Source organism: Protopterus annectens, chromosome 11.part0, assembly GCF_019279795.1.
Source record: "Protopterus annectens isolate FY-2018-M chromosome 11.part0, PAN1.0, whole genome shotgun sequence".
In the NCBI taxonomy this organism is placed as follows: domain Eukaryota; kingdom Metazoa; phylum Chordata; order Ceratodontiformes; family Protopteridae; genus Protopterus; species Protopterus annectens.
The window spans coordinates 10,595,747-10,621,059 of NC_056745.1; the positions used below are offsets into that span (position 1 = coordinate 10,595,747).

The 25,313-nt window shown below is 39.6% G+C and overlaps 1 protein-coding gene across 1 annotated transcript in view; it reads right to left on the reverse strand.

Moving 5' to 3' along the window:
- The window catches only part of LOC122815118 (zinc finger protein 431-like), a 251,240-nt gene that overhangs the window by 144,253 nt on the left and 81,674 nt on the right, over positions 1-25,313 (reverse strand). Inside the window, exon 2 of the mRNA XM_044087368.1 lies at positions 7,910-8,036. Coding sequence (XP_043943303.1) covers positions 7,910-8,036 — 127 coding nt within the window. The remainder of the gene's footprint in view (positions 1-7,909; positions 8,037-25,313) is intronic.

Genomic DNA, 25,313 nt, shown 5'->3' on the forward strand with positions numbered 1-25,313 from the left:
GATCAGGTGTAGATTCTTAGGTACATGTTACCTTTAGATACAGACACAATATTATTAATGAACAATTTACAGTTACATTTCATGTTAGAGAGCAGGTGTAGATTCTTAGGTACATGGTACAAATTTGATGTTTACAATATGTACATGTGTATGGTAGCCTATAGATCATAGCTAGAGAGGCTAGTAATTATTGCTGGAGAAAGAATTATACAACTAGGTGGGGAGAATGCAGTTGCATTTCCTGTTAGAGTAAAGGTAGAAATGTAACTGTGATTTAAAGTTTTCAAAGTTTGCACAGGTCCTTAGAGAGGAAGGAAGAGAATTCCATTTTTTGCAAAGGAAAAGGATAGCAGGAGATGACCAGCAGGGCGATTTGGTTTTCAGACACAGATTAGGCTTTGGTGAGTAGATCTGAGAGTTCTCTGATGGGTATAGGGGAGAAGGATGTTGCATAGAACAGGGCACTTAGAGGGTGGAAAGATTAGTTTGTGGGCTGTGGTAATCTGAAGATAGTCTAGAAGGTTGGAGAGTTCAAGCCAGTGTAACAAATTAAGGGCAATACATTGATGGGAGGAGTATTTGGCTTTGGTGACAAATTTAGAAATCTTATTATAACAGACTTCCAATTTTGAAGTGAGTGTGGCAGATATGTTAGTTAATAGAGGAGCACCATACATTAGTGAGGGGAGTAGATAGGTAGTGGCAAGCGTTTGTCTGGTGGAAGGAGAGAGAAATTGGATGTTCCTGTATAGCATACCAAGTTTTATATGGGTTTTCTTAATGTTTTGCTGGATGAGAGTGTCAAATTTCAGGTGTTCATCAGTAGTGACCCCAAGTAGTTTGGCAAAGGGAACAACCTCTACAGTGGAGTAGTTTTGGCTAATAGGAATGAGTTTTTATCAAGAGGGGATGCTTTGGAGGGAGAGAATAATAGTATTTTGGATTTATTGACATTTAGTGAGAGGTGATTCTGAAGCATCCAATTTTCAGTGGTGGAGAAAGCAGCTTGGGTCAGTGTCTGAAGCACTGGTAGCACTGCAGATTAATGTGGAATCATCTGCATATTGTACAATTTTGGTATTGGGTATGGCTTTGTGGAAATTGTTAATAAAGATGTTAAACAGCATTGAACTGAGTATGGATCCCTGGGGAACCCCAGTGGGGGTGGGAAGGTTGAGGTGCCTGTCCCCCATTTTACAGCTTGAAATCTATTGGAGAGGTAGCTAGAGAACCAGAATAAGGTATTCTGGGAGAGATTAAGGTCGGAGAGATGGCTGTGGGAGATGGTATCGAATGCCTTGGACAGAGCTAGAAGAACAGTAGAAACTATTTTTCTAGAGTCCAGGTCAAGATTTATTGTCTCAAGGAAGGAGAGAAGTGCAGTGGTTGCACTATGGCCTGGACGGAAGCCGGGTTTGGTAGGAGTGATTAGTTGGCTATTGGCTAAGAATAGCATGAGCTGAATGTGAATGCATTTTTCTAGTAGTTTGGAAATTGGGGAGAGGATGACTATGGGGCGGAAGTTGGAGATGTTATTGTTTTTACTTCCTTTATGGAGAGGTAGAATGAAGGCAGTGTGCCATAGTTTGGGAACATGGGATTCTAGCTTGGATCTGTTGATCAGGATGCTAACGGGAAGAGCGATACCATCTTTAGGAAGGAGGATGGGATATTGTCAGGGGCATTGGTGCAAGGTCTTAATTTGGAGAGTAATTTGTTTATATAGGATGTTGAGATGGGTTTAAGGTTGAATATAGGTGGAGGGTTGGGGGCGGAGGGTGTTGTAGGTGGTGGTGACAAAAGGGTGGATTGAGGGGAGGGGTTATTGTTAGGGAAGGTTTTGGTCAGTTCAGCTATGGAGTTAGTGAAGAAGGAGTTGAATAGAGAGGCTATTTCAGGGTCAGATTTGCTGGTGTCAGGGCAGGGGTTGCTTTTGGTACCTGCGTTGAGAAGAGAAGTTCCAGAATTGTTTTGAGCTTTTAGATTGGTTAGATTGGATTTTAATATAGTAGGACTTTTTGTCTCGAATGATTTGTTTTTTAGAAAGGTTGCAAAGTTGTTTATATTTAAGAAAAGTTTCAGGCTGCTTGTTTTGATGGTATGTTTTCCATTCTCTCTTTGTGGCATACATTTTTTGGTATCTTTGGTTAGCCAAGGGGCGGATTTGGTTTTTACTCTTTTTGTTTTTGGTGGTGCTAGGGAGTTGAGGATGTTTAAGAAGGAGGAGTTGAAAAATTCTATGGCATTATCTAGTGGAAGGGTTTTTAGTGGATTCCAATTTGTTTGTTTCAGGGAGTTAGAGAAGGTAGTTGGTTTAAAGTTCGTGAGGTTACGTATGTGGATGACGTGGTGTAGGTGAGGAGAGGAGTGGATAGCTAGGTAGATAAATGCTGGCAAGTGGTCTCCTATAGGGTCGGGTGTGATGCCAGAGTTTAAGATTTTATTGGGATGGGAAGCTAGGATCCAGTCTAGTGTGGTACCTGGGGGGTTGTTTTATTGGGCCTGGTGATGGAGTTACTAATTTGTGTATAGTTAAATAGACTGATGGATATGGTGAGATTGGGGTTATTGATTTTATTCCAATCGATGTTTACGTGTCCAAGTATATAGGTCTCCTGCTTAATATTGGTTGAGGTCCAGAGGAGTATGTCCTCCAGAGTAGTGGTGTTGTTACCAGGGGGATATACAGAGTAATGATACAAAATGCTTTTGTGGTTATTTACTTTTAGCAGGCCTGTTATTAGTTCTGCATTACTGAATGTGGGGATAGGAATAGGGTATGGAGTGATAGATAGTAGGTTAGAGTAGATTAAGGCTACCCCACCACCTTTTCTGTTTGGGCAGTCATGTCTGACAGATTGGAATCCAGGAGGAAGGATTTCAGAGTCACTAATGTGAGGTTTTAACCATGTTTCTGAAATGGCTACAATGTCGGGTTGGTTGTAGTTCAACCAGGCATGGAATTGGGTTACTTTATTTCTTAAACTTTGTGCATTAATGGTGAAGAATTTGAGGTATTTATGGTTAGTTTTATAGGTTGAGGTGGGGAGATTAGCAGTACAGGTAATGTTTGGTCCAGGATTTGGATGTATGCCTCCAGCTCAGCAGAGGTAGTTGAGGAAGGGTAGTAGTATTTTTGATTTGGTGCTTAGTAGTTGTGGGAAGTAAAGTATTAGCTTAGGAGTGTAGTACTTAGTTGTGGGGGGAAATAATTTTATTTTGAAGTAGTGGAGTGGGTTGGGTTGAACAAGTGAAGCGGATATGTTGTGGAACTGTGTTTTTGAGTGATAAGAAAGGAGGTTGGGAGTGGGGGAATAGGACAGGAAGGGTGGGTGGAGTAGGTTGTGGCAGTAGGAGGTAGTGAGATATAAAGGGAGTAGGACTAAAATGCAGATAGATGGGGTGAGAATGATTTGAGGTAGGAGTCCAGGCATGGTGGATAAGTGTAAAGATATAATAGTGGGAGATGAATTAGGGAGTTAGGTGGGAGAGGAGGAGTGACTGAGATAGGCAGGTGGAGGAAAGGGGGGTGGGGTTGTAGAGGAGGTGATTGGTTGATAGAGAGAAATGGGGGGTGCGGCTGTGGAGGAGGTGATTGGTTGATAGAGAGAGGGAGGAGTTTAGGGTTCCCATAAAGGTAGGAGTAATGGGGGAGAGTGAAAATTAGGGGCAGGGTAGGGGAGCGGAGTGAGCTCGTAGGGCGAACAGAGCGGGAAGAGCTAAAGGGAAGGTGGCTGGCTGAAACCAATCAGCCAGCTGAAGCAGAAAAATGTGCTTTGTGAATGAAGTACAGGGACAGCAGGGAAAAACGAGACTGAGGGGGGTACGGTGGTGAAATACAGCTCAAGTCAAGTCAAAGCAGGCCAGTGGGCAAGTATGAATGGGAGTGGGGGATAGCTTGGGAGAGAAGGAAAATAGATTTAGGACATCTTAATCAGTAAGTGGGAGAGCAGTGCCACCTACTGGTAAAAATATATATCAGGTAGCATAGGAGGTAAGGGAGTTAAGGACCGCGGTAGGCTGCTTGGCAAGTGCGGGGTAAAGCACAGGCACCCACGGTGGTGAGCACTAGTAAAAGATTGCAGTACATACACTTTATATTTTATCCTGATGGAGCTATAGTTTGGAAGTTCCTTAGAAGGTTGTGGTAGTGTCCAGTAATGGAAGTCCTTTAGGGGTTATTTCCTGGACCATAGTGGGAAGGGTTAATTACATGTGCAGCTGTAGGGAGAAGAGCAGAATAAAACAAGTAAAAGAACTTAAAGAGCAAGCCGAGTCAGCAGCAAGGAAACGCAGTTAAGGAGTCAACAGCAAGGAAATGCAGTTAAGAAGTCATCAGCAAGGAAACCCAGTTAAGGAGTTAGCAGCAAGGAAACACAGTTTAGGAGTCAGCAGCAAGGAAATGCAGTTAAGGAGTTAGCAGCAAGGAAACGCAGTTAATGAGTCAGCAGCAAGGAAACGCAGTTAAGGAGTCAGCAGCAAGGAAACCCAGTTAAGGAGTTAGCAGCAAGGAAATGCAGTTAAGGAGTCAGCAGCAAGGAAACCCAGTTAAGGAGTTAGCAGCAAGGAAACGCAGTTAATGAGTCAGCAGCAAGGAAATGCAGTTAAGGAGTCAGCAGCAAGGAAACCCAGTTAAAGAGTTAGCAGCAAGGAAACACAGTTAAGGAGTCAGCAGCAAGGACACTCCGTTAAGGAGTCAGCAGCAAGGAAATGCAGTTAAGGAGTCAGCAGCAAGGAAACGCAGTTAAGGAGTCAGCAGCAAGGACACTCCGTTAAGGAGTCAGCAGCAAGGAAATGCAGTTAAGGAGTCAGCAGCAAGGAAACGCAGTTAAGGAGTCAGCAGCAAGGAAGAAAATAGTTTGAAAATGGGGCCTGGAGTCCCAGTAGGAAATATCACCTCCTGCAGAGGTCTAATTGGTGGGATGGGGGTTATGAGAGTTTACAGCACTCTTTGTAGGTGTGGCTAGAGCCAAGCCCAGAGTCAAGCACAATCACTAAAAACTGTAACAGAATAAGGCTATGTACTGTTCATAGTAACAATAAGAGGTTTTGTTGTGTAGTACTATCAGGTAAGAAATAACTTAAAACAGGTTGGGTAAAAAATATCTTAACACAGGCTAGAGATAGACATAAGTCTGTTGAAACTAACAGGCAATCTATTAAAAAATGGGAGAAATGGGGGGGGGGTCCTTGCTGCAAGCTACTTTACAGCACACCAACTTGCTAGAGAGTACAGTAGATAATGCCTTAAATAAGTATATTGTAAAATGTAAAAACTAAGCCAACATACTCTGCAGATAAGGAGCTACTGCAAGGTAAGAGAACAGAGCTGTGTGATGAGCGAGTTTCATTGCAACCGTTTAATGCAGCATGCAGGACTTTTAACAGTACGCTGTCAGTATGAAGATGAAAAAGACAAACTTGATGAATAGAGAGCAAGCGGAGGGAACGCAGTTAAGGAGTCAGCAGCAAGAAATTGCATGCAGTTATAACCACTTTCCAACAAACTGCAGTAACTGTTTACCACCCCTTTCCCAGATTCTGAAAAGGGAACCAGCAACCTACAACACATGCTGTGATTACCATCTGCAAGTCTACCGCCAATGGGGTGCAAATAGATATGACAACACGGCTTTCCACATTGCAATCTCTATCACCTGCTCTCGTAGAAAGCATGGAATTCAAAGTTACCCCACAACGTTAGGGATCCACAATCTTCAATGTATTATAGTCAAACACATCACACAGTCTACTAACAGCCTCAACTCAAAATAGCAGCCATCGCATCATGCTTCTTAGCAGCACATACGCTGTAGAAATACAACATAATGCAGAAAACAATGAACTGCAATAGCAATCATTTACCTTAGCGAGTTTCACCATTTTTGTGTACTGCTCGGGTCTTACAACTTAGGTACATTACTCTTACATGATAGTTTTACTCCAGAAGTGTACTACATGTGGCCAACCAATGATATTGGAACACGGAATGTAAGTAAAAAACAGCACAGATTCCATCTAACCTTCCAGCCGACTGTAACCCTACAGTACTCCAGCAGCACTTCCAGCAACAGAGTTAAAATGAGCGCCCATCAAAGCCAACTAAAGCACTGTAAATATAACAGCATGAATGGCTGTATCACAAAAAGAATGTAATATTCCACAGTGCTTAAAAACACAACTGGTAAGCCCATTTTATTATTAAACTCTTTTTCATACAGCCATTCGTCTTACTATATTTAAAAGTAAAGCAGTAAAGGGATGGACAGAGAATAGCAATAAAGGAAATTGGTTGCTACTGGCAACGAAGACCATGTGCAGCAGCTCACAATCAAATGCCACAGTAAAGGCCAAAGGCATTTATAAGAGTAACACTGCAAATAATTAAAAAACAAAGTAAAACACCAGAAATATAACAAAAAAAAAAGTAAAACGAATGTATGAAAAAGATTTTAATATTCCACTATGATTTAAAACAGTACTGGTAAGCACTTTCATATTAAAGTGTTTTTGATACAGCCGTTCATTTTAATATTTATAAAACTAAAGCAATAAAGGGCCAGATAAGAGCGATTATTGTAGCAAAGTTATTAATGATCAAAGGAACCTAGAGCAATGCATTTAGAAAAAGAATATCACACTCACCAATTAGTAAGCTGCGAGAGAAGCTGGTGTAGGGAGACTCGCACAAGAGGTTCCAATACGAATACACAGAGTACAGGAAACAAAACCAGACAACTTCCCTACCTCCAGCAGGTGTATTTGAGCACTCAAAGGGTGGGGGAAGGCCAAGGGAGCTGTGACATCACAGAATGGGTGTGTTTTATTGTTTTACTTAGAATCTGAGGCCAGCTGTGTTGATGTCACTTTGGGGGAGGGAACTGGTCAGAAAAAGTACCTGAACTGCCTGGACTTGTTGACGTGATTACTTGGGTGACTCCAGCAAGCTTTACTAAAGCGCGAGACAATGTATTTGAAAGTGAAACCATCAAGTAAGGTGAATTAGAAATATTTTAAATGGCGCATTGTTATTGCTTTATGGAGGGAAGTGCAAATAAGGAGCAAAGGGGCTGAGAAGTTGAGCAATGCTTTATAGAAACCCATTGTACTCCTTTACTGCATTAGTGGGGGATGGGCCAGACATAGAAATGTAACAAACAGAAAGACACTGCAACGTAGCTCTAAGCAGGCAAAAAATAAGCAGAATGTAAGGCTCGAGCAACAAAACTGGAATGTAAACGTCTATAGAAGTGCAAACCCTGTAGCAAAAACTACAGTAGTACCACTATTACAATCCTAACCACAGTCTGAGGCACCAAAATCAGCAGAGATTTAACAATAGCACTATTTATGGGAAAATGCAGTAATAAATTACTAAATGAGACTCGGATCTTGCAGTACTTCACAGTTCTCCCACAATTATGAAAGAAAGTACGAGTTAAAAATAAAAAAAGATGTTTATTCTAGTTTAATGAATTTCATTATTTTTGTACGCCATCCTTTTTTGAGTTTATATAACATTTTTATATTGTACATCTATTATTTCCTTTAGCTTTTTTTCCACAGGCCTTCACTAAAAATGGGAAATGTAACCCAGTTCTACTTTGTCAGTAAACAAAAGCAAACAAATAATAACAAATATTAACATGGTCTCATAATTGTATACCGTGGTCTACCCACATGGCTCTGAGCCTATCTCCTTAATTATTGAAGTCATGTGTTCATAGTTCTGTACTATTATAACTCTGTGCATCTTCTGAGACCATCCCCTCTACCTACTGACACCATGTGCTTGTAGTTCTGTGACATCATTTCCTATGTATCTCCAGTCTTCCCTACCAAATGACAAAATGTGCTCATAGTTCTGTTGCATAACCTTCTGTGTAGCATCGATGTGATTCTGCCTTACCTACTGACACCATGTTCTTATAGTTCTGTATCATCACTTCCTTGTAAATTTCTTTTTCCTGACGGCTTAGCATTTTCCACTCTTCCCTTGAAAAATCAACAGCAACATCTTCAAAGGTTTCTGGCACCTGAAAGTACAATGAAGTTTCATGACATTATTTTAAAAACAAACTGGAATCTTTCCAACCATAAGTTTAACTGTAATAACATCTGTTGTATAAATTACATAAATGAAGACTCATTTCAGCTAGTTGAAACTTATTTTCTGAAACCCTGGCAATAACCACTGGTTACACAAATAACAGAAGAAATTCTAGTATGTATCTTAGATATGGAATAAGAGCTGTGAGTCTCAAAAAGAAAAAAAAAGCTGAGTAATGAAATTAAGGCATAGTACAGTATAACAATGCCAGTGTGCTAGCACTATACCGAGCCACAGGTGTACAACTGGGCATAAGGCAGCACAATAACATACCTGAAGAAAGCCTGCCTCAGGACATAAAGGGGTACGCCCCTGACTATGGCCCAGGCGACCTGTGCTCAGTTAGCAGCAGGGATACCTGAGGCACTGGAAAAGAAAGATGGGTGTTCACATGCTGGGGGGGGGGGGTCACTTAGGTGCATCTTGTACTTGGCCCATGCTGGTGGCTAGATACAGGTAGGAGGGGTGTTGTCAAACAGGGAAGTAGGAGGGGCATTGGTTCAATTGCCGTGAGATGTGATGATGTGTCAGCACTTGGCCCATGCTAGTGGCTAAATACAGTTAGGAGGGGTGTTGTCAAACAGGGAAGTAGGAGGGGGCATTGGTTCAATTGCCGTGAGATGTGATGATGTGTCAGCACTTGGCCCATGCTAGTGGCTAAATACAGTTAGGAGGGGTGTTGTCAAACAGGGAAGTAGGAGGGGCATTGGTTCAATTGCCGTGGCGATGTTATGATGTGTCAGCACATCCCTCCATGAAAATAATGTGAAAACTGTGCGGAATGCAATCACCAAAAAACATTAATGCCAGGAAAGCTATATAAAAAATAGCCAGGACTGTAGAACAAATCATATATCACCAATCATATTTGCAATCATATGAACAAAGAAAGTCTTAAGGAAACTGAAGTGCCCCGTGCACAGACTATGATGAAAGATAAAGTCTTAAGGAAACTGAAGTGCCCCGTGCACAGACTATGATGAAAGATAAAGTCTTAAGGAAATTGAAGTGCCACGTGCACAGACTATGATGAAAGATAAAGACTTAAGGAAACTGAAGTGCCCTGTACACAGACTATGATGAAAGATAAATACAAACCCATCCTAAAAGAAGCAAAGACAGCAGTAAGGAAAATGAAGTCAGAGAAAGCAGCAGGATTGAAAGAAGTCATGACAGATGTACACAAAACATTGGGAGAGATGGGGGAGCAATGGCTCCTGAACTTACTCATAGCAGTATGGAGTCAAAGGTGTATCCCAGGTGACTGGAGAGTAAGTATACCATAGCCAATGCTCAAGAACAAAGGGGACACCCACAACTATGGGCAGTACAGAGGTGCCAAACGCCTGTCACATTGCATGAAAGTTCTGGAGGGGGTGCATGATAAATTAATAAGTGAGTAGTAGAACTTAAGATGAGAGATGAGACATTCACATTCATATTGGAATGCAGCACAACTGACCCAGTGTTTGCAGACAACACAGAAGAAGTTGGAGATGAGGAAAGACGCCAACTGGGAACTGTCAGACTTGGAGAAAGCATATGGCTAAGTTCCAAGAAAGCTGATTTACATAGTACTGTAATGCTCAAAGTCCCAGAAACATTGGTAGCATTAGTGTGGGCCATGTACAAGGACACAATGACACAAGTCTGAACAGAGTTTGGACTCACAGAAGGGTACGGAGTGGGAGTGGGTGTGCATCATGGCTCACTTCTGAACTCATTACTGTTCATAATTGAGAAAACCTACATCAGGAAACAAGTTGGAGCAGATGGAGTAAACAATTCAGTAAAACGTCTGTATGCAGATGTTGTAGCAGTGCATGTGGACCCTAAATGGGAACTTCAGCAAATGACAGGGGAATGGACGGCAAAACTGAAGGCACATGGGCTGAAATAATGTATAAACAAGATGGTAATCATGGCAGCAAATGGGGGAATCAGAAATTAAAAACTGAAAATGAAGGGAAAATAGTGGAGCAAGTTGTCAGCTTCGAGTATTTGGGAGGGGTGGTCGAAAAGAAGGGAAGTCTGAATGAGGAAGTCAATGCTAGAATGAGAGGTACTATTATTATTAATAATTATTAATTATTATTCATTAGGTATTAATTATTAATTTTATTAATTTTTCTCTGTCTATATGTGCAACTGTTTCCTGCATTGAGAACAAAGCATTGTAATTTTGTTAAGCTACACTGCTGTGTAGTTCTGAGTGACAATAAAGTTTGCTTTGACGTTTCTTTGACTTTACTGTGGCCAATTGGTAGTGTATGACAGAAGATGAACAGTAAGATGTACAAAACAATGGTGCAACCAGTACTTCTCTGTGACACAGAAATGTGAGCAGTAAAGGCATATCAGCTGAAGAAACTAGAGGTGATGGAGATAGAATGCTTTAGATGGATGGAAGGATGCACACTGTGAGATAGATATGAAATGATGACAGACTGGAAACCTAAGTTACTCCAAGATGGGTGGAAGGATGCACACTGTGAGATAGATACGAAATTATGACAGAGAGGAAACCTAAGTTACTCCAAGATGGGTGGAAGGATGCACACTGTGGGATAGATACGAAATGATGACAGAGTGGAAACCTAAGTTACTCCAAGATGGGTGGAAGGACGCACACTGTGAGATAGATACGAAATGATGACAGACTGGAAACCTAAGTTACTCCAAGATGGGTGGAAGGATGCACACTGTGGGATAGATACGAAATGATGACAGAGTGGAAACCTAAGTTACTCCAAGATGGGTGGAAGGATGTACACTGTGAGATAGATATGAAATGATGACAGAGTGGAAACCTAAGTTACTCTAAGATGGGTGGAAGGATGCACACTGTGAGACAGATACGAAATGATGACAGACTGGAAACCTAAGTTACTCCAAGATGGGTGGAAGGATGCACACTGTGAGATAGATACGAAATGATGACAGAGAGGAAACCTAAGTTACTCCAAGATGGGTGGAAGGATGCACACTGTGAGATAGATATGAAATGATGACAGACTGGAAACCTAAGTTACTCCAAGATGGGTGGAAGGATGCACACTGTGAGATAGATACGAAATGATGATAGACTGGAAACCTAAGTTACTCCAAGATGGGTGGAAGGATGCACACTGTGAGATAGATACGAAAGGATGACAGACTGGAAACCTAAGTTACTCCAAGATGGGTGGAAGGATGCACACTGTGAGATAGATACGAAATGATGACAGAGAGGAAACCTAAGTTACTCCAAGATGGGTGGAAGGATGCACACTGTGAGATAGATAAGAAATGATGACAGACTGGAAACCTAAGTTACTCCAAGATGGGTGGAAGGATGCACACTGTGAGATAGATACGAAAGGATGACAGACTGGAAACCTAAGTTACTCCAAGATGGGTGGAAGGATGCACACTGTGAGATAGATACGAAATGATGACAGAGAGGAAACCTAAGTTACTCCAAGATGGGTGGAAGGATGCACACTGTGAGATAGATATGAAATGATGACAGACTGGAAACCTAAGTTACTCCAAGATGGGTGGAAGGATGCACACTGCGAGATAGATACGAAATGATGATAGACTGGAAACCTAAGTTGCTCCAAAATGGGTGGAAGGATGCACACTGTGAGATAGATATGAAATGATGACAGACTGGAAACCTAAGTTATTCCAAGATGGGTGGAAGGATGCACACTGTGAGATAGATACGAAATGATGATAGACTGGAAACCTAAGTTACTCCAAGATGGCTGGAAGGATGCACACTGCGAGATAGATATGAAATGATGACAGACTGGAAACCTAAGTTGCTCCAAGATGGGTGGAAGGATGCACACTGCGAGATAGATACGAAATGATGATAGTCTGGAAACCTAAGTTGCTCCAAAATGGGTGGAAGGATGCACACTGTGAGATAGATATGAAATGATGACAGACTGGAAACCTAAGTTGCTCCAAAATGGGTGGAAGGATGCACACTGCGAGATAGATACGAAATGATGATAGACTGTAAACCTAACTTACTCCAAGATGGGTGGAAGGATGCACACTACGAGATAGATATGAAATGATGACAGACTGGAAACCTAAGTTACTCCAAGGTGGGTGGAAGGATGCACACTGCGAGATAGATATGAAATGATGACAGACTGGAAACCTAAGTTACTCCAAGATGGGTGGAAGGATGCACACTGCGAGATAGATACGAAATGATGACAGAGAGGAAACCTAAGTTACTCCAAGATGGGTGGAAGGATGCACACTGCGAGATAGATATGAAATGATGACAGACTGGAGACCTAAGTTACTCCAAGATGGGTGGAAGGATGCACACTGTGAGACAGATACGAAATGATGACAGACTAGAAACCTAAGTTACTCCAAGATGGGTGGAAGGATGCACACTGCGAGATAGATATGAAATGATGACAGACTGGAAACCTAAGTTACTCCAAGATGGGTGGAAGGATGCACACTGTGAGATAGATACGAAATGATGACAGAGAGGAAACCTAAGTTACTCCAAGATGGGTGGAAGGATGCTCACTGTGAGATAGATACGAAATGATGACAGACTGGAAACCTAAGTTACTCCAAGATGGGTGGAAGGATGCACACTGTGAGATAGATATGAAATGATGACAGACTGGAAACCTAAGTTACTCCAAGATGGGTGAAAGGATGCACACTGCGAGACAGATACGAAATGATGACAGACTGGAAACCTAAGTTGCTCCAAGATGGGTGGAAGGATGCACACTGTGAGATAGATACGAAATGATGACAGACTGGAAACCTAAGTTACTCCAAGATGGGTGGAAGGATGCACACTGTGAGATAGATACGAAATGATGACAGACTGGAAACCTAAGTTACTCCAAGATGGGTGGAAGGATGCACACTGTGAGATAGATATGAAATGATGACAGACTGGAAACCTAAGTTACTCCAAGATGGGTGGAAGGATGCACACTGTGAGATAGATACGAAATGATGACAGACTGGAAACCTAAGTTACTCCAAGATGGGTGGAAGGATGCACACTGCGAGACAGATACGAAATGATGACAGACTGGAAACCTATGTTGCTCCAAGATGGGTGGAAGGATGCACACTGTGAGATAGATATGAAATGATGACAGAGTGGAAACCTAAGTTACTCCAAGATGGGTGGAAGGATGCACACTGTGAGATAGATACGAAATGATGACAGAGTGGAAACCTAAGTTACTCCAAGATGGGTGGAGGGATGCACACTGCGAGATAGATACGAAATGATGACAGAGTGGAAACCTAAGTTACTCCAAGATGGGTGGAAGGATGCACACTGTGAGATAGATATGAAATGATGACAGACTGGAAACCTAAGTTACTCCAAGATGGGTGGAAGGATGCCCACTGTGAGATAGATACAAAATCATCACAGACTGGAAAACTAAGTTACTCCAAGATGGGTGGAAGGATGCACACTGCGAGATAGATATGAAATGATGACAGAGTGGAAACCTAACTTACTCCAAGATGGGTGGAAGGATGCACACTGCGAGATAGATATGAAATGATGACAGACTGGAAACCTAAGTTACTCCAAGATGGGTGGAAGGATGCACACTGTGATATAGATACGAAATTATGACAGAATGGAAACCTAAGTTACTCCAAGATGGGTGGAAGGTTGCACACTGCGAGATAGATACGAAATGATGACAGACTGGAAACCTAAGTTACTCCAAGATGGGTGGAAGGATGCACACTGCGAGATAGATACGAAATGATGATAGACTGGAAACCTAAGTTGCTCCAAAATGGGTGGAAGGATGCACACTGTGAGATAGATACGAAATGATGACAGACTGGAAACCTAAGTTACTCCAAGATGGGTGGAAGGATGCACACTGTGAGATAGATACGAAATTATGACAGACTGGAAACCTAAGTTGCTCCATTTGCAGAAAAGGTCAGAGAGAACACAATACAATGGTATAGACATGTGCAGGAAAGCAGAAAACTATTTTGCAAATATGATTTGTTAGAGACAGAAACAAGGTAAAAGGAAGCAAAGAAGTCTAGCCAAGAGAGTTAACAATACTGAGATACTAACAATTACGGTAACAAAGTCTACAAATTAAGTGTCCAGGAATTAACAGTTCAAATCGAGTCATTGAAATATTAAGTATAAACAAAATGGTATCAGGAACCAGCTGGGTTCCTATTACCAGATTGCAGACGCAGTTTGTCAAATGCATCTTGATCAAACTGGCAAAAGCGAAAAGGCAAAATAACGAAGCGGCTTTTCAGTGAATTCTTTCCCTGGGAAAGAATTTGCTTGGCTGCTTTTGTTACTTTGCCATTTTCGGCACTGTAGTGTGATCTCAGAGTTGGTATATTTAAGTAGGGAGGATGTGGGGGGCACAGCCCCCCACATCAGTGGGTGAAGCCCCCCACATTATGCAATGTTTTAAAGTATTTTTTTTTCGGAACAGCGATTTTTTTTCCCTTGAAAGAAATCGCTGTTCTGAGGTTTCGACGTTGTAAGCTTTTGCTTACATGGGGGTCGATTATTTATCATTCGCTTTTCTAAGCATGCAATAATATAATATAGACCCGAACCAATCTATAGAGTAACTCACAGATTCAATAAACATAAATATGAAAAAGTGAGTCACCACAGGGTCAGTCATAAAATGCCAATTTATTCGCTTGTACAGCATCTATGGATTGACATTACAATTTAGACAGTCACAATTTTTATACCTATATTTAAACATTCAAATCTATAAGTCAGCTAGTCCATTTTCAACTAAAATGTAATTTTCCTGGTGAGACACTGTCTTAAACTTGTCTGGTGCATTGTACTAGTATCAGGTAAGTAATACTTTGTACTTCAAACGAATCCCGATTTACAGCACCACTTATCTCTGCACTTCATACAGCAGTACTATACAGCAGACGGGTCATGTAAAACAAACGCAGGACCTCTTGTCGTGTACACATTGTTATCCCTTTCTTCTCTTTTAATATACAAAACTAGGTTGAGAAAAACAGAATCATTTTTCTACATGGATTTTATCTAAAGATATTGTAATACAAATGTAATGCTAATTAACAGTTTAAGTAGCAGGAGTCTATATTTCTGCAAATTAAAATGAGAGGTTACCTGGTTGTAACCCAGCTTGCGACTTATTTTGAGCTAACTTTACTTTTTCTTATCTCTGAGTTAATTTTGCATACTTAGTCACATTGGAGCTCCGTACTTATGCTCTTACGATAGGAGATACTGATTTAGATTTATATCAAACACGCATTTCAGGTTTCTTTTGCTTAGAGCACACATTCATACTCAGCCAAAATATTAGAGTTCATGTGAAGTTTAGTCGATCTACACATTTTAAAAATCTGATCGCCTGTGAACTTTCCATTCACACCTGGCTTTGAAACTAATCTAAATAGGAATTCAGCGATATAGATAATTCATAAATTAACTCACTGTGGTCAGGGTACATTGAAGAGGAAGGGTCTGCAGCGTATTTTAAATTTAATAATATAAACATAAGAAGTATAAGACAATCATTCTCCAAGCTTGAGCTCTGCCCTGGCCAAAGAAGAGAAACATTGTGTGTGTGTGTGTGTGTGTGTGTGTGTGTGTGTGTGTGTGTGTGTGTGTGTGTGTGTGTGTGTGTGTGTGTGTGTGTGTGTATGTATGTGTGTGTGTGTGTGTGTGTGTGTGTGTGTGTGTGTGTGTGTGTGTGTGTATTTCTGTGTTATTAGTTCATCTATTCAACTCATAGCTTCAACTGCACCTAGACAGAACTCTGTTTGATTGGATTTTGCTTCATCAGGCACCTAATTTCTAAGGCTAAATGCTGTTACACTGCATATTCAAGAAAAATTATTACCACTGTTTATCATAGAATAACAGCACACCCTTGAGAAAGCAACCACAACAGTGAACAATAAATTTTTCACTGTTTAAGCACTTTTGTCTTTCATAAAAAGTACAGACTTCTTCAGAACCAAATGTTAGCTGCTCTGTTAGCAAGCTGTTAATACCATAGAGAGTAGATTATCTGAAATGTAAAATTATCCGAATGCAGTCTTCCAAAATTTTCTGGTAGGAAAAATCATGAAGTCTGAATATCTAAACTTTATGTGTATTCACTTATGCATATTTTTTGAGCTTGTAGCCTGCTCATGTGTGAAAAATATTCTTTATTGTCCAGTGGAATCGCTGAATGGCTGAAAAGTGTATTCCCTGCGTGCAGAAAAAATAACATTTTAGAAGTTTTTTATCCGATTGAATGTAAGTTTGATTATCCAAACTACCCTAGGTCCCAATTAGTTTGGATAATCAACTCTCTACTTTACAACATGACTTGCTTGATCATGTGACTACTGAACAAAACCACACAGAACACTGAAAGGTATACGGACAAGAAAATACATTGAGTAAAAATGCATTACGTAATAATAATGCATAACATGTTAATTTTTTTACTATTGATCCAATCAATCTGTTTTCAGTCATCCCTCATACTATGGGTTTAGAATGTGAAACCACTTCTCCAAACCAACTAGATTTTAATGATACTATGAAGATTAGATTCATTATTGCATTCATGGAAACAGTGCTTTACAATCATTTTATTTTCTTTAAGGAAAGTATTACTTACAGCTCAAAAGTGTTGTTATGGGGTGGCATATGCCCCAATTTACTCAAACATTGTGATTAACTTTTGAGAAAACAAGTCTGCTTAAATTTTACAGGAGTTACCTAGATGACATCTGTTTGTTTTGGTATGGGGCCGAAACTGACTTAAAATAATTTAAAGATTCTTAATAGTAATACATCCTTTTTAAGGTTCACATATGATATTAATGCAGACTACTTAGAGTTTTGGATGTTAAGTTAACTAAAGGTAATGTTAAATTTTCTTCCACAATTTTTCACAAATCTGCTTATCAAACACGTATTTATTCTTTAACAGTTGCCATATTTTACAACAAAAAAAAGTATAGCGAAGGGCCATTTTGTTGGGATGATGTAAATGATTTCAAATGAAAATATATTGCTTCAGGAAATTTCTAACTTAAAGCAAATGTTTATGGACTAAGCTTAACCCGCATTATTCACAGAAAATATCTAGGATGAAGTTTGGCAAATACAAAAAAAAGGCATCTACAGGTCCACACTAGGAGAAAAAGACAAGATTAATACAATGGCAGCAACATGTAATACTGACAGACATTGTGCTGATTTCATTACCACCTTTTCTACTAACAGTTGAGTTGTTACACATATTATAAAAGAAGAATTGGGGAAATAACCCAAAAAAGAAGCCAAAAGGCTCAAAAACTTGTAAACAATAATAATAAAAATAAAAAAGCGAGCCACCAAGGCAGTATTTGCATGAAACACAAGTTTATTTAACATTAAATACTGTTAAAGTAAAACCAACTAAGTGCTTTCACCAAGAAACAAGAATTGGCTTCATCAGAGTCATTCAATTGTGATATAACGTCCTTTATATACTCTAATTACTTAAGCAATTATTCATGATTTTACTTGCATCAGTGAAATTACCCTGACTAAACTTAAAAGCATAAATATGTAATATAACAAAACAACATGCTGTGAACCACAAAAGTCAATACAATACATTCAAGATAAAAATATTAGTGTTGGTACTAATGACAAACATAAAAGTATAAAAAGTTGTTAAAAATAAACTTAAAAGTACAGAACATAACTGGTCTGTCAGTTGCAGTCAAATGAGTGTTTTCACAGTGCACTTGAAATTAAACCTCTGCTGCCCTTTGCTTCAGAAAGGGAGCTGTTGAACAACAGTCATTTAAACCTGGCTTGCAACAAGCATTTAATCTCAGTTGCCATTTATTTTCTCCGGCTTCTAGTTCTAATTCATCATCCCCCCAGAGTCACTCTGTACTCTATCAATGACAAAGAATAAACTCTGTTATAGTTGGGACACTCTAGAGTGTGGACATATAAAGCATTGTTCATTTTTTTATTTTTAATGTCTCTAAGGTGCGCCGTAATGTGATCCTGTAGCCTTCTTTTGGCATGTAGCTAAATAAAGCACCATAGTGGTAATGTAGTTGCACCTACCCGAGCATCCTATAGTACGTTCAAAACTTCCCATGAAGACATTTGTGCCATCATTTATACTTTTACACGTCTTGCAAGCACCACATTTGTACTTTGAGGACCTCTGCTTGCCTTGTTTTCCGTTGACACTTTCAAGAATATTCTTTATATTGCGTGCTCTACTGCACATAACCTTAGGTTTATGCCCCAATTTTTCCTTCATTTCATTGTCAAAATGATTTTCCCATATATTGTTAACACTTGATACCAAGTTTGATGTTTCTGTATTGTATTGTAATACCAGAACATTGGTGTCTAGTTTGGCTGCGCTGGTTCTATTAGTGTTTAGACCTTCTTTTAGAATAGGCTTAAAACACTTTTCTCTTCACTTTCAGCAAAAGACTTAGGTGGTAGCCTCTGTTTTGAAACATTCCAGTTAATATATATATATATATATATATATATATATATATATATATGTATAGAGAGAGACTGTTATTGGATGCCACGGTGGTACAATGGTAGCATTGTTACCTCACAGCAAGAGGTTCTCCTATTCGATTCTCGGCTGGGCTTGGGAGTGCCTTCTGTGTGGAGTCTGCATGTCCTCCCCGCGGTTGGGTAGCATTCTAAAGACATGCGTGCATAAATGGGTGTGCTTTCATTGAAGGTTGGGCATTGAGCTGGCACCTCGGTGTTTCGTAAAAATCTACTGATAATTATTGGCGGACCGGAGTTCCGCTGTGGTGACCCCTTACCGGGAAAAGCCGAAAGACAAACAACAACAATATAGACTGTTATACTGCAATAACATATTAGAATATGTTTCCTTTCTGTGGCTAATACTAGCCAAGGTGCCCCCAGCAATGTCCTTAGTCAACTCAATATCTAAAAATTCTATTTTATCACAATGCCATTTATATGTGAACTCAAGGAAAGTGGTTGTGCCGTTGATGTATTTTATGAAGTCATTCATCACATGTTCCTCTCCTTGCCATAAAATTAGTATGTCATCCAGAAATCTCACATACAACAATACATTGGCCATAAAGGCAGAGGAAAAAACATATCTTCTTTCCTGTTCTAGGAGAACCAGATTCGGAAAGCTAAGGGGCACATTTGGCCCCCATAGCCACTCCTGCTTCCTGGTGATAAAATTCACCTTCAAAAATCATAAAGTTGTTAGTCGAAACCACTTTCATGAGTCCAACTAAATAAATTGACCTTGGAACAATCTATTGATTTACTACCCATCAAACTATCCCTGAAGAAATCTAACCCTTCGTTATGAGGGATTACTGAGAACAAATTAACTATGTCCACAGTTAGGAAACAAAAATCCAAGCTCTCTGTATCTACTTGCCTTAGTAATTCCAAGAAGTGCCATGAGTCTTTAAGTATATGTTATGCCTCACTTACCACTAAACTTGCCCATTTGTCTATACATGTTGCTATTGGTGCAGTTTTACAACCTTGGGCTGCCACTATCGGTCTAAAAGGGGGGGGGGGATTATACACATTTTTATGATTCTTTGGTATTCCAAAGATTACTGGTGTTCTTGGTTTCTCAACTGTTAAATACTTTATGTCCACAATTTCTAATTCATTTTGAATTAAGGCATCAAATAAAAAACATCAATCCTGGCATAAGCTCTATGAACAGCATTTCTTGAAGTCCTGCTATAAGTTGTGGTGTCATTCAATATTTCAAACATTTTGGAGCTGTAATCTATGTGAGACATAATGACTACCCCTCACCCTTGTCCAGTTTCATTACATAATAGTCTCTTGTGAGATTATTAGTGTTATATTTTGTCTCTTTGACTATTTTTCTAAATTGTTGTTCACATAATTTCTCAAAAGACACTATCAGTGGGTGATTGGGGGGGGGATGAATGTGCTCTTACGCTTGGCCACCAAGTTCTTGCCCAAGCCTATGTTACTATTTTTGAAATATAAACTGAGATTCAATTTTCTAGTATACAGTTTTAAGTTAATCAAAACATTTGCAGTGTCAGTTTTATAATTAGGTGTAGTATAAACTGGAAGCCACCACCACGTAAAAAGACAATTCTTTATTTAAAACAGGAGAATAAGCGCTTTCGCGTGCATCCACAAAGGCACGCTTCTTCAGATTCAATCAAAACATTTGCAGTGTCAGTTTTATAATTAGGTACAAATAATATCCCTTTTTTGAACAAGTTGAAATGTTCTTCACTAACAATGACATCAGTATAGTTATAAATGTATAAACCATCACTTTCCAAAATATTACATTCCATTGCAACATCAGAACAATAATTTTCAACTACATTCAGTAAATTTTGATCAAACATAGAAGTTGTGTTAAATAACTCAGTCAGTGAAAGTCTCTCCTCCAGCCCTGCTGTTGTCCCCTGTTGGAATAATTGCTGTTCCTGTTACTATGAACATTGGAGTTCTGCCTGTGCCAGAGGGTCCGTTTCTCTTGATTTTTCAGTCTCTTGGACCTACTTAGTTGTTGACCCTCCTGCAAAGAATAATCATTACCCCCCCCCCCCCGGTATTGTTAAGCCCCTTTTCATCATCAGAATTTTTGCTCTGAATATTTTCATTGTTTTGAGGGCTATTCTCATACACATTTCCTTTGGGCTGTTTTCTCCCTATATATACTTGATTATTTGAATAATCATACCTGTCAAGTTTACGTTGCTTTCTCAAACTATTGTGTTTAAGAACATTCTCATACTTAAATTTGTATTGCTCAAAAAGTAAATCTGAAATAATATTTTGATTTAAAACTAAAATCTCATTTTGCAAAAGAGCCAACTTACTGTTGTTGTTTTTTCTGATAATGATGCCCATCATTTCAAAACCTGTTTTGTTAAATAAAGCCACAAGTTCTCGAAAGGCAGAGGACCCCTCCTCAATCCTCAAAGGCTATTTCCAGACTAGTAAGCCTTTGAGAACTTCTTTGAGAGCAACAGATTTATTTAAAAATGTGTTGTCTAGTTGAAGTGTTCTGTACTTTCTACAAAGCTTCTCAAAGGTGTTTAAATGCATTTTTAATGACATTACTTGATTGTGAATAACATTTTTGTTGATAAAATCTGCTTCAAATGCTGTAAACCATTTGATCAGGCCTTTATTAACTCTGTCTGGCCTCAAAGTCGCAGGGGTGGTCCTTATTGATTCCTGGGCCAACTGGGAATGCAGTTAAGCACCAGTGATGTAGTGCGATCTCGGAGTTGGTATATTTAAGTAAGGGGAGTGTGGGGGTGCAGGTGCTATAGACGTTTACTTTTATGTTTTTTTGTTTTTTTGTAGTTTTACGTCAGTTTTTGAACTTTTATAAGTTCAAATATATGGTCACACAATCCTGTCTTTCTAATAAAAATGCTTATTAGGCTTTTCTCAGAGGGTATATTTGGGTGGTCTCTCCCTCTCTCTCTGCACTGTTACAATCCACTCTCTTTCTGGATATTAGCCTCATTCTATTTTACAAGCATTTATATTTAAAAAGCATTACAGAGCTTCAGAAATGCTGAATTTCATTTGTCTTATTTATCTAGCTTTTGTATATCAGTCATTTTATGTGTTACTTGATGAAAAGAAATTAGTTTAATACTATACCTGATATCTGTCGAACTGTAATTAATTACTAATGGGAATTCAGAATATAGTGTTACATCTAATACTTGTTTGCAACATAAATGTGGAGAATTCAACAGCTGCTGTAAGTGTATTATGTCAAGAGCTTGATGTAATCAGATATTTGTTTCACACTTGTTTAAGAAACAAATGCTGCAAATTCCATTGTTTCTGTTACTTGCCATGTGTTCTCAGGTGGCAGACAGGACTACGCTTTCCTCTGCAATTCCAAGACATGTGCAAATCATTAATCATTTTCTGTCCCTTGCTAATGATAAATTCACATTTGTGTATCTGTAAAGCATATACACTGTTTCAATTATCCATGGTTTAACTTTGGACATATGCCTTGTATTTTTTTGTCTTTTAACGTGTTTAGAAATATCTGCTTTCTGACAGAAAGTTACATATTAACAGATGTAACTTGTTCTGTTGAGTACACTTTTCACTTAGATCTCATATCTTCATGATGTTTTTTCTAACAGAACACTTGGATGTCAGTATTCAAAGACTTCTCCTGCAATGTATGCAGTCTTAAGTAGCTAGTGTTTACTTAAGCTGAATGCAATGTCAGCTTTATTGATGTTACATTGCATGCTTTGTCCCTTTTTTGCATACATATCACTTGTTAGTCAAATCACAGGGGTCTTGTAATGTATCTTTTTCTTTGGGAAGGGGCCATTTTGTACAGATCATTAATACATGTGGCCTTAAACTGGTGGCTTCCTCTAAGGTAAGACATTTGAAGAATGGGACCCATAAACCCACTGTTGTAATAACAGGGAAAGTATCTGCTTTAAACTAAAGAAAGTGTGCAATTGTATTTTAAAACTTCATGCAACAAAAATATGACTTTTCTTGTCCTTTATGTTTCATGTTACAAGTGAAAGAAAACTGTGTGGCTTCTTTAAATTCCTAAAGAAACGTGTTTGGTCATGCATCGTATGGTGGTTAAATGCTTTAGTTTAAAAATGCTTAAACTTTCAAAAACGTTTCCTGTTGTTGTCAAGATATTTTCCCCAAAACATTTTGCTGCAGCAATGTGCTTGGTTATGTATCACTTGATAGTTGAAGGGTTTCATCTAAAAATGCTTAAATCTCAGTAAAGCTTTCTGTTTGTACATTTTGTTTGTGAAAAGTTATTGTTAAGACTTTTCACCAATTCAAAAATGTTTGTTAAAGCAATGTGTTTGATTATACACGTGATAGTTAAATGCTTTAGTCTGAAAATGCTTAAACATTATGTTTCTTGTTTGTACTTGATCTTGGTTTCTGTTGTGTTTTTTTTTGTGAAAATTTGTTATCAAGACATTTTTCCCCCTGTTAAAAATGTATTTGCTCTTTAGAAGGGGGTGGGTGTCAAATGAGTGTCTTGCCCTGGGCTTCAAATAGCCTAGCTACTCCTCTGATTGACAGAGCAGTTCAAGGGTATAACCTTTTCAGGTTATACTATGTTTATAACTGGCTATACAGAATATTTAACAGAGGGAATAGATAAAAATAACAAACATTTTTAAGTGCTTGGGGGCAACATACTGATGGGATTTTCACATCTTTCTAAATTCCAAATGGTTAAGGGCAGAAAACTGTCTGTGTGTACAAAATAAAAAAATGTTAGATACATCCCTGCACCAGATCATATAAAATAATTAAAACCTTAATGTTCTCTCTTAGGTTCATAGGTTCATAGGTAGGTACTAGGCTATCGACCCTGGGGCCTATACAAGCCCAGCCAAAAAAGTACCCTGGCTTTTGCCACCCAAGAAAATTATTTTCCTGTGCCACTGTCGAGTAGAGCCACAGAGGTGATCCCCGGGGTGAATTTCCTATTTCCCATCCAATCATCAAGATTTTTCTTAAAGAGTGCTAATGAGGAGCTTTATTTGATAAAGATAGGTTGTTTATTCCAGAGTATAGGAAGTCTCTGGGACAGGAATCTATTCTTCCGGCATGTTCTGTTTATTGTGGTGACAAGATTTAGGTCCCTAGAGCGTGTAGCTTGGAGGGATTGGGATTTCTTTAAGTGGAGCATGACCAACAGCTCTGGGTTTGACATAGCTTTGTATGTTAGACAGAGATCACCTCTGAGTAGGCGATATGCGACGGAGTAAAGCTGGAGTTTTTTGAGACGGTCTTCATAGGGCATCTGTTTGAGGCCGGTAATCCTCTTTGTGAGGTATTTCTATGGCATTTCCAGGTGTTGTAGATGTCTTGTGTGGTACATACCAAAAGGGGCATTGTACTCTATAATGGGTCTAATGAGTGATGAGTAGAGGGGAACAATGACCTCTTTTTTTCTGAATGAGAAACCTTTTGTGATGAGGTGTGCCACGTAGAAGGATATCCTGACTACTGTGGCAATGTGATTATCAAAGGAGAGACTACTGTCCATCTGTGTCCCAAGGTCTCTTGTCACACTTTCGGTGTTAAGTATACTACCGCCTATGTTGTAGTTCATGGGTACAGAGTTTTTACCAAAGGGGATGACAATGCACTTTTTGGCATTGAGCTTGAGGCCATGGCTTTGACACCAGGCATCTGTCTCAGTGAGGCCCTTTTGTAGGATGTCCACATTGTTAGGAGTTTTGATTATGGCTCCTAGTTTGCAGCCATCTGCGAACTTCATTAGACAAAGACCTTCTGTGTTAGCCTGTACTTCAGAGAAGTAGATACCAAACAGGAGAGGACCCAGGCCTGAACCCTGTGGTACTCCAGTTGTCACTGGTCTGAAGTCAGATTTGGAGTCTGCTACTTTCACAGTATGGGTTCTGTCAGTGAGCCAGTTGTCAACCCATCTTGTGACATAGGGATTTATACCTAGTTTAGTGAGCTTATCTATAATTCCAGAGTGGGGGATGGTATCGAAAGCCTTGGCAAGATCTAGATAGGCTGTGTGAACCACCTTACCCTTGTCTACGGCTTTGGTGACTGCTTCAAAGAAGTCTATCAGGTTTAGGAGACATGATCTGCCTTTTACAAACCCGAACTGGGTGGGATCCAGAGTTTGGAGATTACCAATGTCTTTGTTTATAAGTTCCATGATGATACATTCCATGGCCTTGCAGACCAGGCTCGTCAGGCTAATGGGGCGGTAATTCCCGGGGTCCGTGGTGGCTCCCCCCTTGTGGAGTGGGATAAACGTTGCTGTGCGCCATTCAGCAGGCACAAAGCCTGAGGTGAGGCTATGATTGAACATGGTACTTAGGTGGGGTGCCAGTTCGTTCTGTAGTTCATGTAGAACGCAGCCTGGGATGTTGTCTGGTCCCATGGATGCTGTGTTTTTGGCTTTGGAGAGTGTGGTTTTCACCTGTGCAGCTGTGATTACAGGAACTTTGCATTCTTCCGGTATAGAGATGGGCTCTTTAGGGGGTGAGAGGGGGGGTAAAGTTAGCACTGAACCTATCTGCCAGGATGTTGGCAATATCAGTTGGGTCTGTATATTTAGTGCCATTGTGCTATAACTCAGAC